This window comes from Capsella rubella, unplaced genomic scaffold (genome assembly GCF_000375325.1).
Source record: "Capsella rubella cultivar Monte Gargano unplaced genomic scaffold, Caprub1_0 scaffold_4, whole genome shotgun sequence".
In the NCBI taxonomy this organism is placed as follows: Eukaryota; Viridiplantae; Streptophyta; class Magnoliopsida; order Brassicales; family Brassicaceae; genus Capsella; species Capsella rubella.
In genome coordinates, this window is record NW_006238920.1 from 2210446 (window position 1) to 2225719 (window position 15274).

Below are 15274 nucleotides of genomic sequence, written 5' to 3' on the forward strand. Positions count from 1 at the left end.
TTACTTTCTTTTGGACATTTTCAGAAATTAAAACAATTTTGAAAATGTATCTCTTATATATGTTAAAAATAATAAATTTCTTATTGGATTGGCAATCTAGTCAATCAATATTTGATATTCAACACAAATAGTCAAAACACTAATTAAGTTGCCATTTTCGTGCTTCAAACACATAATATATAAATAATTCCATCCTCCACAAGTTTATAGAACATTATCAAACAAGTACATAAGTTTTTAAAAATCATCAAACACGAAATTTCAAGTTAAGGATATGATGGCATCAAAGGCAACACTTCTCATTTTATTCGCTATTGTTCTTTCATGTAAGTCTTGATTTCTCTCTTTTTTTTTATATAAATCAAATCGCGCAATTAAATATAAACATAGTTTTGATTCTAATAAAATTGTAACTAATGAACAGACACTTTGTTGGTGAGCATTCCTCAAGCTGAAGCTCAGTTGATTGTTCCATGCAAGACATCAGAACAATGTAAATCGATTCGATGTTCAACTGGAAGCGCGCAATGTGTGAACAAACAATGCCAATGTCCAAGCCTCAGACAGATTTATTCGATGAAGGCTAACACTAATGTGTCGTGCAAGACGGCTTCTGATTGTGATGCTTCTCATTTATGCCCGGATGGTTTATATGCTTGCAATAAAGGAAAATGTATTTGTTTGCCTTAGTATATCATAATAGATATATCCATAAGTTAAATTCTTATAGAATTATTTATTAAACTCGTTTCTTAATAATTCTTGACTATGATCCATGCATATCTAAAAAAAAAAAAAACACTACAACACCTAGAAAAATGACATTATCTAGGATATATACTGTACTCATCATCAAGAAGGTGTGGGAGACGATGTTTTTGATTTTATAAAATTATCGACTGTGAGGTCCGACTTTTATGCACCAAGCTTCAAGTATATGCTGGTAGTTTGAAAGAATCATCATTTATTTTTCCTACGAAATATTGATCGCAATACCTAAGAGAGAATCATCATTTTTTGTTAGCACTTTTCTATTAATACCATATATATATATATATATTGTCAATAATTTGAAGCATATCATAGGAATTATATTTTCTTTAGGCAGTTTGCTTAGAGAAGGATTCTTCTATCGATCGATGGCCGAGGCCCTTTCGATAGGTTCTATCAAAGGATCTCTTATAATAGGATTTGTTGCTTGGTTTGTGTCATGTTTGTCGAGTCCTCTTGGTTAATTGGCTGTTCATTGGGAGACTCATCCTCTTCATCATTTGCTCTCTTTGCCTCTTTATATTAGTTGTTTGTTTCCAAGTTTCCGGGGATTTCTTGTTTTCCGCCGAAATAATGTGTATCTATTCTACTTTGACAATATTAATAAAAACTAGATGGCAAAGAATAATATTATCAATTAGTGAATTAGTTCAAACGATCCAATATAGAGAAATATTGTTTAAATATATCACATAGATATAATGTGATTTATGTGCGTACTTTTCGTGTCAAATTAGCCGGTTTTTATATTTGCATTACAAATGATCAAATAATAATAAAAAATTCTTTCCTTACACGTTTTTCTACTTATATAGATAATTAGATTTTTATAATTTTTCTTAAGATATTATTAGATTAAATTCTATAAAAATACAAAATGCAATGTAATTTTCAAATTTATTACCTTTTTATCCGAAAATAAAACCCAAGAAAATAAATGCAAAACTAGATTTTACCCCGTGGTACACCACGGGGCTAGTATTTTATGCGTATATGTTATAGTTTATATATACAAAGTTTGTTTACCATAGTCTTTTGATTGCCAATATGAATAATTTATCGTTTGTTGTTTATATATATCGAAGAATATGCTAGATGCGTACCTCTGTTAGAGCGAGGGAAATTTCCAGGTTTTTCTTTGTTAAACGAAAACATATTTTTACCTCGTGCTACACCACGGGTCCATTTTCTTTTAATTTTTATATGTAATATTCGTGATTTTGTGTAATAAAATGATAGTTTCTTTAGTGATTAATATAAATGTTATTGTGTTTTAATACAAAATTATAATATAGTTTTTTTCCAATTTTTTTTTGTTGATGAATTCATATGGGCTGGATTTTAGAAGAATTATGATTATCATATGTGTATTTTTAATATAGTGAACCTCAGATTCGCTAAAATAATATATAATTATTTATATTTGTGACGGTTACAAATATATGTAAGACGTAATACAACTCATTATTGAATATATTTCAGTTACTTTGAAATAAATATAAGTATTTGGATTTTTATATAAAGTTGGTATTGATGGTATTAACAAAATTATAAAATGATGATTTAACCAGAGCTCTATGATATTTCAAATTTATAATAATAATAATATGTCCCACCATATAACCCCATTCTATGATAGTTTAAACTTCTTATACACATAATTTTTTTTAGTGTTTAAGGTACATAATTGAGTTTATTTGATTTTTTATTTGAATGTTATAGTAGTACATTGATTAAATTATTAAAAACTCTTAAGTAAGGGTTATTATATTAACAGTATTTTTGTGCATTTTAGATTATAGATTTTACCTCGTGGTACACCACGGGTCTAGTATTTAATGTGTTTTTCTTATGTAGAACATTAACCATTATAGTTTAATTAGTTGTATACAAAGTTCGTTTAGCATATTCTTGGAGGTCCAATGGGAACAATGTATCTTTTGTAGTATATATATATATATATTTGGTTTTGTACTTATATATGATAATATATTCAGATAGTCGTCACATTAATTTTGTTAATACCAAACAGTAAAAATTTTCATCTTGTATCAAATTTTAATAGTTTCTGAAATGCATTTTCAAATAGGAATTATTAATAATTTGAATATATGTAAGAGTAATGTGAATGAATCAAACTTTATACTAAAATGCAAAATAGTGGTTTATTAGATTATTAAAAAAAAAAATTTAATGTTTGAGAATTCCACTTAGTGAAATCAAGAATACTTTAATTATTCTTATTGTAAATACAAAATGCAATGTAATTTTCAAATTTATTACCTTTTTATCCGAAAATAAAACCCAAGAAAATAAATGCAAAATGGAGGAGTGGGACTAAAAATAGATAAAAATATCTTACAGCATTTAAATCCAAATGCCAGATTCAGTGAATTAACAGAAACGTATGGTAAAGTGAACAAGGCAAACAAGTGCTCAAACAACACAACTTACGCCTTTTTGCTTAAGCCCACAATACCACTTTCTCAGAAACTTCAGAAAACAGTTGAGAGGAAGAAGAAGAAGATGAAACGACGAAGAACCCTTTTATAAAGTTTCAATCTTTGAATCCAAGATCTGCCCTTTCATCTCCGGCTCTCAAGCTTTCCCGATCTTGTGATGTATTGAGAGAGACAGAGACAGAGACAGAGACAGAGAGAGAGATGTTGTGCTTTAAAGGTTCGGTTAAGCGGAAGAAGCAATCCGGTTCTGTTCCGGTTTATCTGAATGTCTACGATCTAACACCTATGAATGCTTATGGTTATTGGCTTGGACTTGGTGTCTTTCACTCTGGTGTTGAAGGTTAGTTGAATTCTCAATTTTGTTTTTCTGGGTTTGGCTTCTTTTGTTCGAATCTACTTGTTTGGTTGTTAAAGGAAGTGACTTTTTTGGTTTCCTGAAACTTAGATTTGCTTAGAATTGACTTTGGTCCTTGTGAGAATTGACTAAGAGTATTACCAAAAATCTCAAGTTTTGATTTTGATGATTAAAGAACAAGACTTTATTGTTCATTGGTTCTCTGTTTTTGTGTTTTAGATTGTCTTGTGTAAGTTGGTTAATGAAGAAACTGGTTCTTGTTGTTGTATTGCTTAGATGGTCAATATAGAGTGACTAAAGCTTGTAATGGATTGTGTGTTATGTAATGTTTGTAGTTCATGGAGTTGAGTATGCATTTGGAGCACATGAATCTTCAAGCACAGGTATATTTGAAGTGGAGCCGAAGAAATGTCCCGGTTTCACGTTTAGGAAATCGATTCTTGTTGGGAAAACAGACTTGGTTGCGAAAGAAGTCCGAGTTTATATGGAGAAACTAGCTGAAGAGTATCAAGGGAACAAGTACCATCTCATTACAAGGAACTGCAACCATTTCTGCAATGAAGTTTGTATTAAACTTACTCAGAAATCGATTCCTAGATGGGTGAATCGACTTGCTCGCTTAGGTAAACCAATCAAACTGAGTAATTGTTATGTGTAAGAAAGTTCATCAAGTAATGCAAAAGGTTATGTTTTTTGTGTAGGGGTTCTCTGCAATTGCGTGTTACCACCGCGTTTAAATGAGGCGAAAGTGAGGCGGATAGGAAAAGGGGAGCTTTCGGAAAGCGAGAAGAAGAAACTAAGAAACCGATCAAGATCAGGTCCATTACTCTCTTCTTCGTCCTCTTCTTCGACACCTGATAATCATCGTTCACACATTCGAGCAAAATCAGCGGGTAGTAATCAACCTTCTTCTTCTTCTACTACTTCATCAAGTTCTAAGAAAAACCAAAGACCTAGAGCTCAAGACAAGAAGTCGCCAAGCGTAAGCGTCAAGACTTGATTCTTATCATATCATTATTTTGAAACATTTGATTATTGTTTATGAAAAAAAGGAGGAGACAAAGTATAAAGACAAAAGACGAAACAGAGGAACATGACAAGCAAAGTATCAATCATACATGAGCATGCTCGTGCTTTTGTTCTTGAAGACCTTTAAAAAACCTTTTTGGGTGTGTGTAGATCATTTTTCTTGGTACAATTTGCTTATAGGACAGAGAGAGAGGTTATGAGTATGTACAAAAAGAACATGATTCATATATTTTTCTACTGTTTATCTCTCATTTTTTGTTTCTTTATTCCAAAGTCTTCTACACATTGATCCTCTTTGTGGTTATCTCTTTTGTTTTTGATAACAGAAATGATAATGAAATGGTAATGATGCCTGATTATATAATTACTTGTTGTATCTTGTATTTAGATGTTGCTTATAAGTTTCTGATTAGGTGTTTGATGAGTGATTTGTCATTTGTTGATGATGCTTTAATGGTGGTTGTTGTAGTCCATTTCTTTGGTTTTCAGATTTGAATTAAGTAAACAAGAAACCATTATTATTTTCCTACATATGGTAGATAAATTCATGGGAACATTGGCTTAAGTTTGAGAAAATTACTTGTTTTGTTTTTGTCGGTGAGATCTCATGTTACATACATGAAAAGAAAAATTGGGCCATATGAAATTGGGACATACAAATTCATGGTTTTGATCCTGAATTTTAAACTAAGGTTTCGAGAAGGCGTACAATGATGATATCCCAAATATAGTTGGAAAACATTTTCTTTGTCTCTATCTATATATATAAAGTTAGTTTTTTCTCTCTTGTCCTTTCGTCACATCATCAACCACATAATTATTTTTTTTATACTAAATATGTAAATATCATTAAAGTTGGGAGTTAAAGTTTTACAAAAAGAAAACCTACAAGAGAGTAACCATAAAGCAAGATTCATGTTAACAAATCCTTAAAAGCATGAGTTTGCGTCAAAGCTTCCTTAGTCTTCTTGACGATATGATATTGCAACATTCGCGGTCGATCAACTTGAGGAGACAAACGCTCCGAGTTATGCAAGACGTTGTTGCGCTGCCGCCAAATGCTGTAGACTATCCTTTGAGATGCTAGCTTGCGGAGGACAGCAAGGGCTTTCAGAGAAGAGAGTCGAGTCCAAGAGAGCAGCTCCTACTATGAGGTGAAAAGTCATTGTTGCGGGGAGAGCCTAGAAAAGACCAACATCCAAGTTGGGAAAAAAAATATTCAAAAGTTAGGAAGAGATGGTCCCAAAATTCCAAAACAACCGAGCATAGACAACATTCTAAAGACTGAATCTGTCCCAAGAAAACAAGCCTTTTCTGCGGGAGCCAATCTATCAAGGTGACTTACCCACATATAGAAAATGTGCTTTGGGACAATCACTTTGAACCAAACATAATCTCCCCAATCCTTTCTGCTTTCCAAGGTCTTAGTGCTTTCCAAGTCCTGGTTGAGGAAAATTCAACACCTTTCATCACCACACCATGAGTACGAATCATCAATTTATATGGAAAATAGAGTAACAAAAAACGACAACAATAAAAAACAACAATATAAATCTCCCGTGCGCAGCACGGATCGACAACTAGTCAAAAATATAATGAGAAAGTTGCAAGAAACATATGAGGCAATATTTATTTTTGTTTCTTACAAAAGAAACAGAAAAGTTGGAACAACTTGTTTTTGGAGGAGAACATGAGTTCAAGGTAATGAATGGTAGGTTACATTTTATTACTTAGAATATTCATCACATTTGTGCATTTTCAAAAGTGATTTTGTTATATAACACAAACATAATATAAGTTTTTTAAAAAAACCATTTTTAGTTCGGTTATTTTGCATATTTATCGATAAACTATTCCGATATTACGCTATTTCCTTAACACATCAATCAAGTCGAATGTCAATCATCTTAGGCGAAAAGACCTTAATCCCCAATAATTGGTCTTTCAAACAAGCTAAGTAAGGTACATTGGGTGGAGTCATAACAAGACATGTAAACAATTTCGTTTGGTCATTTGACATTTGTATCTTAACAATTCATACAAATGTTTCTTGTTAATGATGCATTTAAATGCCAAATGACCAGAGGAACAAGACCAGAAATAATTCACTAAGATGATACATTTGAATGAAAATGTTATTATCTATGAAAAGAAATGAATCATTCTTTCAAGGTTTGATCAACGAGTAAACAAGACAAATACTTGTCTCATCCCAAAATATTTTTGTCCTATAAACCATTTGTATACAAACCAATACCAAAGATTAAAAGAAATCTCTAATTCTTACACACTTTCGTATATCCATATATTTTTTTTTTAAATGATAGCTCTATATTTATACAAAAAAAAAAAAAAATTGATTCGAGTCTCCATTTTTACTTTCTCCAAGCGTAAATAACCAAAGAGAACCAACTCTTATACCCAAAGCTCCTCTCATCTTCCTCTCTACAACTAGACCACTCCATCACATTAGGCATCCTAGTAAAAGAAGACCAATGACCATACGAAGTCGCCCAAAACGACGGCGTTTTAGAGTTCTCCTTCCTCAAAACCACGTTGTCTCTTACTCTCTTGTTCATCATCAACGCATCGTTTCCTTCAACCTCTTGGTTCTCAAACCGTAGTAAGAACACCGCGGGTACCTTATCCGGTTTAACCTTATCCTTGTCACCAAACAGCCAGTTATATACATCCCATGATATTTGTATCGTCACACCATCGATCACAATCTTTGTGTTTCCTCTAAACTTCCATTGAAGCTTATCAATCTTTAAAACACTCTTATCGTCTAAGCTAAACCGGAGACTAGCTTCGTCGTTAACAACCTTAACGTCTATGCTAATCTCTCTTAGTGTTCCTTGAATCTTGATTTTTGTTGAGTAAACTCTGTTTCCAAACAGATTCTCTCTCTTGGACACCAAGATTTGTCTCCTAGGTCTCTCTTTGAAGTCTCCTTCGCCGACGAGAAGACCCATTTGGCCCGATACAAAGACAGCAACGTAAAACCCCGATTCCGGGTCAGGTCCTGATCCAAATCTTGCATGTGTCAAGTCCCATACAACTCGGATATCGGGTTTTCTAGATATCTTCTTGGATCCATGTTTTCTCCAAAAGGTCAAGGGCTTGACTTCGAGCCGGAAAGTGAAGGGAACGGAGTTGCGGTAGCAATCAGGAGAGTGAAGATAGCAGTTTACGGAGTGGCATGAGTAGAAATGAATGTGGAGAGAGCGACGGAGGAAGGCTTGAGACCAGGTAAGGAAGAAAACACCAACGTTAGTGTGGTAATGGCAAGTGGTGGTAGGATTTGGAAGGTCACCGGATAAATATGACGGCGAGGGAGCAGACGACGGTAGATCCTCGTTTATCGCGGTGGCGGAAGGATGAAAACAAGCGGATAAAGGAGAGGAGCCACCACGACCAAAAGAAGATATTTTCATTTTTTTTAGGTATCTTCAAAATTCTGAACTACTTGGTTGATCTATTATTATACACGCACATGCATTTTTTAAAAAACACTTATGGGGTATGTCATATATGACTAATTTGATAATGTATATCTAATACTTGAGTTGGCTTATGTGTCTGAAAATGAGTTGTCATGTTGTAAGAATTCAAAAAGAGTGGGTCAAGTCGACAAATTGAAAGCAACTTTGTAGATAAATTTTGTAGACCAAAACATTACATATTCATTGATATCTTGTGCCGGCTTTCACATTATGGTTTATGTATATGTTAGCTTCAAGTTCAATTCTTTGCAAGTCACTTGACTTTTTTGTCTCTTTCCTTAACTTTGTGGAAGTTATATTAATTTTTTGTTTCTTTACGTTTTAGTGACAGTGAAACCTACTATTTTTAACGAAAATGGTAAAAGGCAAATAGAATATTTTGTTAAGTTACCAAGAGCCAATAGCTCAATTCGTATAGATATTTTACAAAAGTTTATAAACCGCCGGATTGAATGATATTTGGGACGAAAACTATATACTCTGCTTTAATTTTTAGCACGAGAAAATGTATTAGTTTCGATCCAACTTTTTAGTTATTCAAGAAAAACAATAGTTTGTTAAACTAAACTTGGTTATGGTATGCCTTAGAATCAAAGGATGAAAAACATAAACAAGAAACTGAATCCTGAATAATGCCATGACAACATTGAAGATCAATATGGTTCTAGTAAAATTAACAAGCTACAACAAAACTCTAACAAAACTATAGTTGGTTCACTGGTTTTGGTTCAATTAGATTCAGTATTAGTTCGATCAGGTTGGTTTTGGTGAAAGATCAAATAACTAACATAATTTCAATCGTACCTAGTAGAGTCATGTTCTGGTAACTTTTGTTGGATTGATATGAAGTTATATGAACCCACATCAAATATGTTAATCTTATTACTTTCTTGTTGTGCATGCTTGATTTCGTTATTTTACTACTCTTGATTGGTTTGGTATGTATGGATGACAAAAGTATATATTAATGGTTCCTTTTTGGGTTCCAGCTAGCTAACAAAAGAAAAGTTTTGAAAAGGTCCAACAATCACAAATTAAATATGGAAATGTAACACCAATTCATTGCGAGATTGGTGCATTATTATTATAGCTGTTTTTTGTTTTATTGCAGGGCAGTCCAAAAAAATGTGATTGATTCAAAAGCTTTCATTCTCCAATCATTCAGAGAACAATTACAAAAGTTAATATTCTCCAAACTGTTTATTGGTTATTAATACTTAAAAGAAGAACAAATAATTAAAAAAATATTTTGCTTTTTTACTAAAATAAAAGTTCTTTGAATAGCTTAACTGTAATGAAAGTTTTTTAAATAAAATACGTAGTAGTTTAAAATACCATTATTTACTTGTTACTATAGTGAGGAAATGTATGCTATATGCCTATATCCACCATAACAATGAACTACTTATAATATAACGACTTCTTCACCTTAATATATTTATTGTTATAATGTGGATGATTTGGAAGATACTATTGCATATTCATATTATGGTTTATATAAGTAGGCTTATTAACACTTGTATATTTACATATTATTTGAACTTGGTTAATTTAATTGACTACTTTTTTCTTATAGATGGAAAAAATTTATGTGAAATCTTTTCATCGATGGTCATGAAGATAACAATTTCAAAATTTTACACATTTTTTAAAAACCTATGAAGAATATTTTTAATCTATAAATACACTCATTTTACTCACTAATAAAACATGTTTCCCCTCAAATTGTTTTCTAACAAATTTTGGTTAAGTTTACATTTTGGAAAGTGATCAGATTGTTTTCAGTCCTTAGCTAGTTGCAATCATTTCATGTATCGATAGTCTCTTCATTGAAAAATTTAATCACAAACAATATACTATAAACATTGTTTTTTCTATGTAATTATATTCATTATAATATATTGTACTTTGAATATAAAAAAGTTTAAATAAAATTAAATAATCCAAATAATATTAATTTTACGGTTTTTTCGTAAAAGACTCATGGAAAATATTACGAAACTTCAGTTTATGTTCCTCAACATCACTTCGGCTAATTATTTTCTTTGGACCACCAACATTGAATCATATTTAAAATTTTCTGGTTTTGTGGAAACCATAAAAGAGACTATATTTCGATTATTCAAGAAAATAAATAAATTTGACGATCTTCCCAAGAAGACATATCGAAGAAAGTAGTAAATGTGATTATGCAAATGTAAAAGATAAATTAGAGATATAAATTTCCAGAAAGAGTGAACTTTAACAAAGTGATAGATTATAATCATGGTATCTTGGAAATTGTAACTAAACTTAAATGGTATCATAATATCATATCAATGAATCTCATATGCTTGAGAAATGTACACCATGTTCCATGAAAACCACATTGTTCAACAAGTACAATACTATATATGTTTTTACAATTACACGAAATATTTTGATTTGATAGTGCATGACACTTCTAACGACGAAAAAGATTAATGAAATCGCTCATGCATATAATTGACACATTTGTACTGAAAGTGAAGTGCTAGTCTTAACAATGTCTTTATACAAGTATAATATATTTCAGGTATTCTAAAAATAAAGATGTATCTTAAAATGAACTAACATATAATTGTTGTATGTTTTTCTTATAACGATTATTTTATGTTTTTGATATTAATAAAATTTTCTTATATTTGTTATTTTGTATGTTAATTACATAAATGAATCAACATACAAACAAAACAATAACAAAAAAATGTCAAAGCAATTTGTATACTCGATAGTGATAGTGTAGTATAAAAAATATAATATTCTAAAATATATATATTGTTTCTCAGTAAAAGCTGATATTATGTCCATACAATAATAATTGTTACAATATGTTCCTTTGGAAAAATTATCATTAATATGTCCAAGACAACATCTATTGACAAATACATCCACTATATGGAACATTAAACTCTTTTATGATATTGATATATTCAACTAGTAAATGGTCACACTTTTTTTTTGTCTATTGTCATCTCCAAATATGATATTTGTTAGAATTCCCAAATTATGAATTATCCACCTATTCTTTTCTGAAATATACCTTTCGAGTATATCTAAATTATAAATTATATGCAATGTTTTAATTTGGGAAATTATAAAGACAGCACTAATTTAAGTTTTTCTTCCTAAAAAAAATGTTTTTCTTCCAAATTTAGCACATGCTCTTTTATTTTTTAAATTAGCACCATATATCAAAATGAAACTTTCAAAATTAAATCATAAACTCTATAGTGATAAAATCATTATTTTGTTAAACACCTCACATATCATCGATCCCTTATTTGTTTCCAAGTCATCTATCCTTTACTCAAAACAACAACTATGTCAGTTGCTCAAATCTTTGAGAGGATTGACAAGAACAGGGATGGAAAAATTTCGTGGAACGAATTTGCGGAAGAAATTCGCGTCTTTTCTCGTTCAATAACATCAGAAGAACTTGATAAGATGTTTAGAGTGCTTGACGTGGATGGTGATGTTCAAATCGATGTTGTGGAATTTGCTTCTTGTTTGGTGATAGATGGTGGAGGAGAACAAAATGACGAAGAGACTGTCTTGAAAGGAGCTTTTGATTTGTATGATATGGATGGTGATGGGAAAATATCGGCTAGTGAGATTCATGTTATGTTGAAACGTCTAGGAGAAAAGCATACAATGGAAGAGTGTGTTGTGATGGTTCAAGCTGTTGATGCAGATGAAGATGGTTTTGTGAACTTTGAAAAGATTAAAACTATGATGAGTTCCAACCACAAGAAATCACTATGATCATGTTACGTTTAATTGATTTTTGGTTTGTTATGTTTTCTTGTGAATTTTCTTTGATGTGTTGATCTCTCTTTCAAAGAGTTTGACCGTGTAATATCCTTTGTTCCGATTTGGTTTTATCTCTTTTCACAACCGCCGTAACTCGTAAGCTTTCGTCAACTATCGCCGTTCTCCGATCCTCCTTCACCATTTAAACTCTGATGCGACAATTAATCTCTTCCACTCTGCTGATTTCTATTCCTTTCAAAGAAACACCGAAAAGTTACCGAATTTGACATGAAAAACCACTTCAAATTTCTTTAAGAATCACCACCTCCGGGGAAGCTCCATCACCGACTACACGCAAATTCCCAATGTAGTCTTTCGTTGCTCCTAAGTCATGAGAAAAAGATAGTGACGAAGATATTACGCCTCGATTAATTGGAGAATCAGAAAGAAATAAGATTTACAAAATGATTAATCGACGGGATTAAAAAAACAAATAGATGGAGATTGAAAGAACTCGCAAAAAGCAAAGAAGAAATCCGGAACAAAAGATCCGATTTTTGATCAGAAAGACCAAAAAATTTAATATATTACAAACGAAATATGGTAGACCGAAAATTGCTCTTTTCTCTCTTTCAAAGATGAAAAATGTGTTAAGAGAGAGAAATTATGTTGCTTATAAGTTATTCCATAAAACATACTTTGGTGTTATTTCAGAATATTTCTCTCTAAATGTTTAATTAATTAGCGTTTCTAAGTAAAAAAAAAAAGAAGTAAAAAACATTTTTTAACCAATTTTTTAATTTGATCGAACTGATCTAACCAAATCATCCAGTGACAGATACTCAAATCGGTCCAATTTCAAAACATCAATTATCCTAGATTTCATTCTACTAATGGACCGAAACCTATATTAAAATGCTTAAACCAATGGGCCTTCGTGGCCCAATTAAAAAAACTCTCTAACCCTAAAATCGCGTCCTCATATAAAAGCTCACCGCCACCACAGTATACAAAAGCTTCTTCTCCAGATTTAGGGTTTCTCTTCGTTTCGGCTCTGTTCCAGAAGCTAGATCGCAAAGCTTCAAGATGGTAAGTCCTCTCTCCTCTGCTTCAATCTCCATTGTCTTCTAATTCTCAATTACTATGTAAAATGTAAATAAAGTTCGAAACTTTGAATAATTTCTTATGATATCCTCTCTACTCTGCTTTGATCTTAATCTCAATCGTCTTCTGATTCTCTGTTTAGTATGTAAATGTTACGAAAGTTTGAAAGTTTGAATCATTTCTGATGATATTACTCATTATTTTGTGAAACAGCCGTCGCACAAGTCGTTCATGATCAAGAAGAAGCTCGGGAAGAAGATGAGGCAAAACAGGCCTATCCCTCACTGGATTCGTCTTCGTACCGACAACACTATCAGGTTTGGGAAATGAATCTGTAGCTTTTATGTGTTTGGTTTGATTGGTTAGGGTAGTAATAGTGAAATCTGATGTGGGTTTTGGTTTGGTTTTTGCAGGTACAATGCTAAGCGTAGGCATTGGCGCAGAACCAAGCTTGGATTCTAAGAGGTTACTGTTACTTATTGTGAAAGCTTTGTTCTTTCTAAAAAGACTTGTTTTTGGTTCTGTTGGATTTTTAGTGTTTCCTCAGTTTTGATTACATTGTTGACATTTTGTGTAAGACGATTCTTGAATCAGTTATGTTTCCAAACTTGCCATCGAAGAGTTCTTATTGTAGTAACTTTGTGGTTTTCACTAGTTTAAATGGCCTTTTGGTTCATGTTTATGGGTTCATTGCTCTCAATTCAGTAGAACCAACTGTTTTATCTTTATATGATATCTACTTTGATCTGTTTTGTTAGGTTCTTAAAATGTGTAGTTAGGGTAGCTTTAGGTTTACTGAAGTGTAAGTTTCCAAATGACTTCTCGTGATCTTGTTTAGTGGGTTCATTGCTCTCAATTCAGTAGAACCAACTGTGTTGTATCTTTATATGATATCTACTTTGATATCTTCCTCTTTTGATAGGTTCTTAAGATGTGTAGTTAGGGTATCTTGACAAATACTGATGTTTAAGATTTGTAAAGGACTTCTGTTTATCTTGTTTTGTGGGTTTGTCTTCTCAATCAGTAGAACCAATTGTATGAAATTTACTTCGATATCTTTTTGTTTTGTTAGGTACTTAAGTTAAGGGTTTGCAAGACTTGTGCATTTTGGATTGAGTCTTACAATTTTAAGTACTTGAACAATTTGAATAACATCGGTATATAGATCTTAAAATCACTTGGATGCTTTTGTTACTTCAAAATTATCCAAATCTTCTTAACAAAGAATTCTATATGTAGTTAAGTTATGTGTTTGTTCGACGTTTACTCTTTTGTGTAATGAAGTATGGTAATCAAATTGAGTAATTGACAAGATGGGTTTTGTTGAAAATGGTTAGTCTTAAGAAACATACAAAACACAATGCCTTTCTACACAAAACACAATTCAGCATCAACGCCTCAACTTTTGGGTACTTTAATACAAGTGTACCCATTTCTTGTTTTTGTCGGCTACGTGTGTTTTAACTCATGTTTATATATGTTTCCACCGTCGTTATTGACTGTTGGCATTACTATTCTGTTGCTTACAAACATTCTTTTAAGGATTAGTAAAAGGATGACGGTATTGTAGTTTCCACCGTCGTAAGTGTTTGGTTGCTTACACAATAGTTGAAAATAAAAACATCAACCACCAAATGTACAACACAACGTTGAATAAACGTTTCTTAAAATTCATAAACAAGAGTTGAACACAAGACATTACCACTCATGGTTCATGGTTGTATAACGAGGAACAAGTCAATATTCTAAAAAGCATCATTATAAGTTGACAAAATCATTCAAAACAATCCACTCTATGTGTTCTCTATATATATTACACACTTAGATGTGTAAGCAACATAGCTAGTTCTTTCTTCTTTCGATTTCTTACTAATCCTTCTTACCCAAAGTTCAAAGTTAATCCTTATTCGACTAAAGAATGTGGAGATTTATGTTGGTGATGTGTCTTCTAGCTTTGATCGGAAGGGGAAGCTCGGGGAGACTACCGATATGGGAGAAGGATTTAGGACGATTGTACGGTTTACAGAACAAGCTTCAGCGAGGTCCGGTTCCTCCATCAGAACCTTCTCTATGCCACAACAAACTTAACCATCTTTCTCATCCAGAGACTTACTCTTCCCAAACTTACGTTCTTTGCCCCTGATCATGCTTATTCCAACTTATTCATGATTTATTCAATGATCAAATTTCATTTGTTATTTTCTTTATCTCTGCTCAAACATATTCCGTATATCGGTAGGTGTATCCTTGACATTTTGATCCGACTAATCTAAAGG

The 15274-nt window shown here is 32.0% G+C and overlaps 6 protein-coding genes across 6 annotated transcripts; 5 read left to right on the forward strand and 1 right to left on the reverse strand.

The window, feature by feature from the left end:
• The first annotated feature begins 229 nt into the window (after positions 1 to 229).
• On the forward strand, positions 230 to 690 carry LOC17890529 (putative defensin-like protein 298). The gene is made up of 2 exons (XM_006296090.2): positions 230 to 326; positions 425 to 690. Exons 1-2 carry the CDS (start codon positions 275 to 277, stop codon positions 688 to 690), a joined length of 318 nt encoding a protein of 105 aa, XP_006296152.1. The 5' UTR covers positions 230 to 274.
• Positions 691 to 3206: 2516 nt separating this feature from the next.
• LOC17888739 (deSI-like protein At4g17486) lies at positions 3207 to 4981 on the forward strand. Its single transcript, XM_006294834.2, has 3 exons — positions 3207 to 3573; positions 3924 to 4211; positions 4290 to 4981. The coding sequence occupies exons 1-3, from the start codon at positions 3435 to 3437 to the stop codon at positions 4586 to 4588; spliced, it is 726 nt and encodes a 241-aa protein (XP_006294896.1). The 5' UTR covers positions 3207 to 3434; the 3' UTR covers positions 4589 to 4981.
• A 1838-nt stretch (positions 4982 to 6819) lies between these two features.
• LOC17887723 lies at positions 6820 to 8113 on the reverse strand. The gene has a single exon (XM_006294428.2). It carries the CDS (start codon positions 8052 to 8054, stop codon positions 6993 to 6995), a length of 1062 nt encoding a protein of 353 aa, XP_006294490.1. The 5' UTR covers positions 8055 to 8113; the 3' UTR covers positions 6820 to 6992.
• A 3352-nt stretch (positions 8114 to 11465) lies between these two features.
• On the forward strand, positions 11466 to 12402 carry LOC17888506 (probable calcium-binding protein CML32). The gene has a single exon (XM_006295912.2). The coding sequence runs from the start codon at positions 11466 to 11468 to the stop codon at positions 11904 to 11906; it is 441 nt and encodes a 146-aa protein (XP_006295974.1). The 3' UTR covers positions 11907 to 12402.
• Positions 12403 to 12895: 493 nt separating this feature from the next.
• Positions 12896 to 13679, forward strand: LOC17888835 (60S ribosomal protein L39-1). The gene is made up of 3 exons (XM_006295292.2): positions 12896 to 12983; positions 13212 to 13315; positions 13412 to 13679. The coding sequence occupies exons 1-3, from the start codon at positions 12981 to 12983 to the stop codon at positions 13458 to 13460; spliced, it is 156 nt and encodes a 51-aa protein (XP_006295354.2). The 5' UTR covers positions 12896 to 12980; the 3' UTR covers positions 13461 to 13679.
• A 1237-nt stretch (positions 13680 to 14916) lies between these two features.
• LOC111831226 lies at positions 14917 to 15266 on the forward strand. Its single transcript, XM_023785190.1, has one exon. It carries the CDS (start codon positions 14917 to 14919, stop codon positions 15139 to 15141), a length of 225 nt encoding a protein of 74 aa, XP_023640958.1. The 3' UTR covers positions 15142 to 15266.
• The last annotated feature ends 8 nt before the right edge of the window (positions 15267 to 15274 follow it).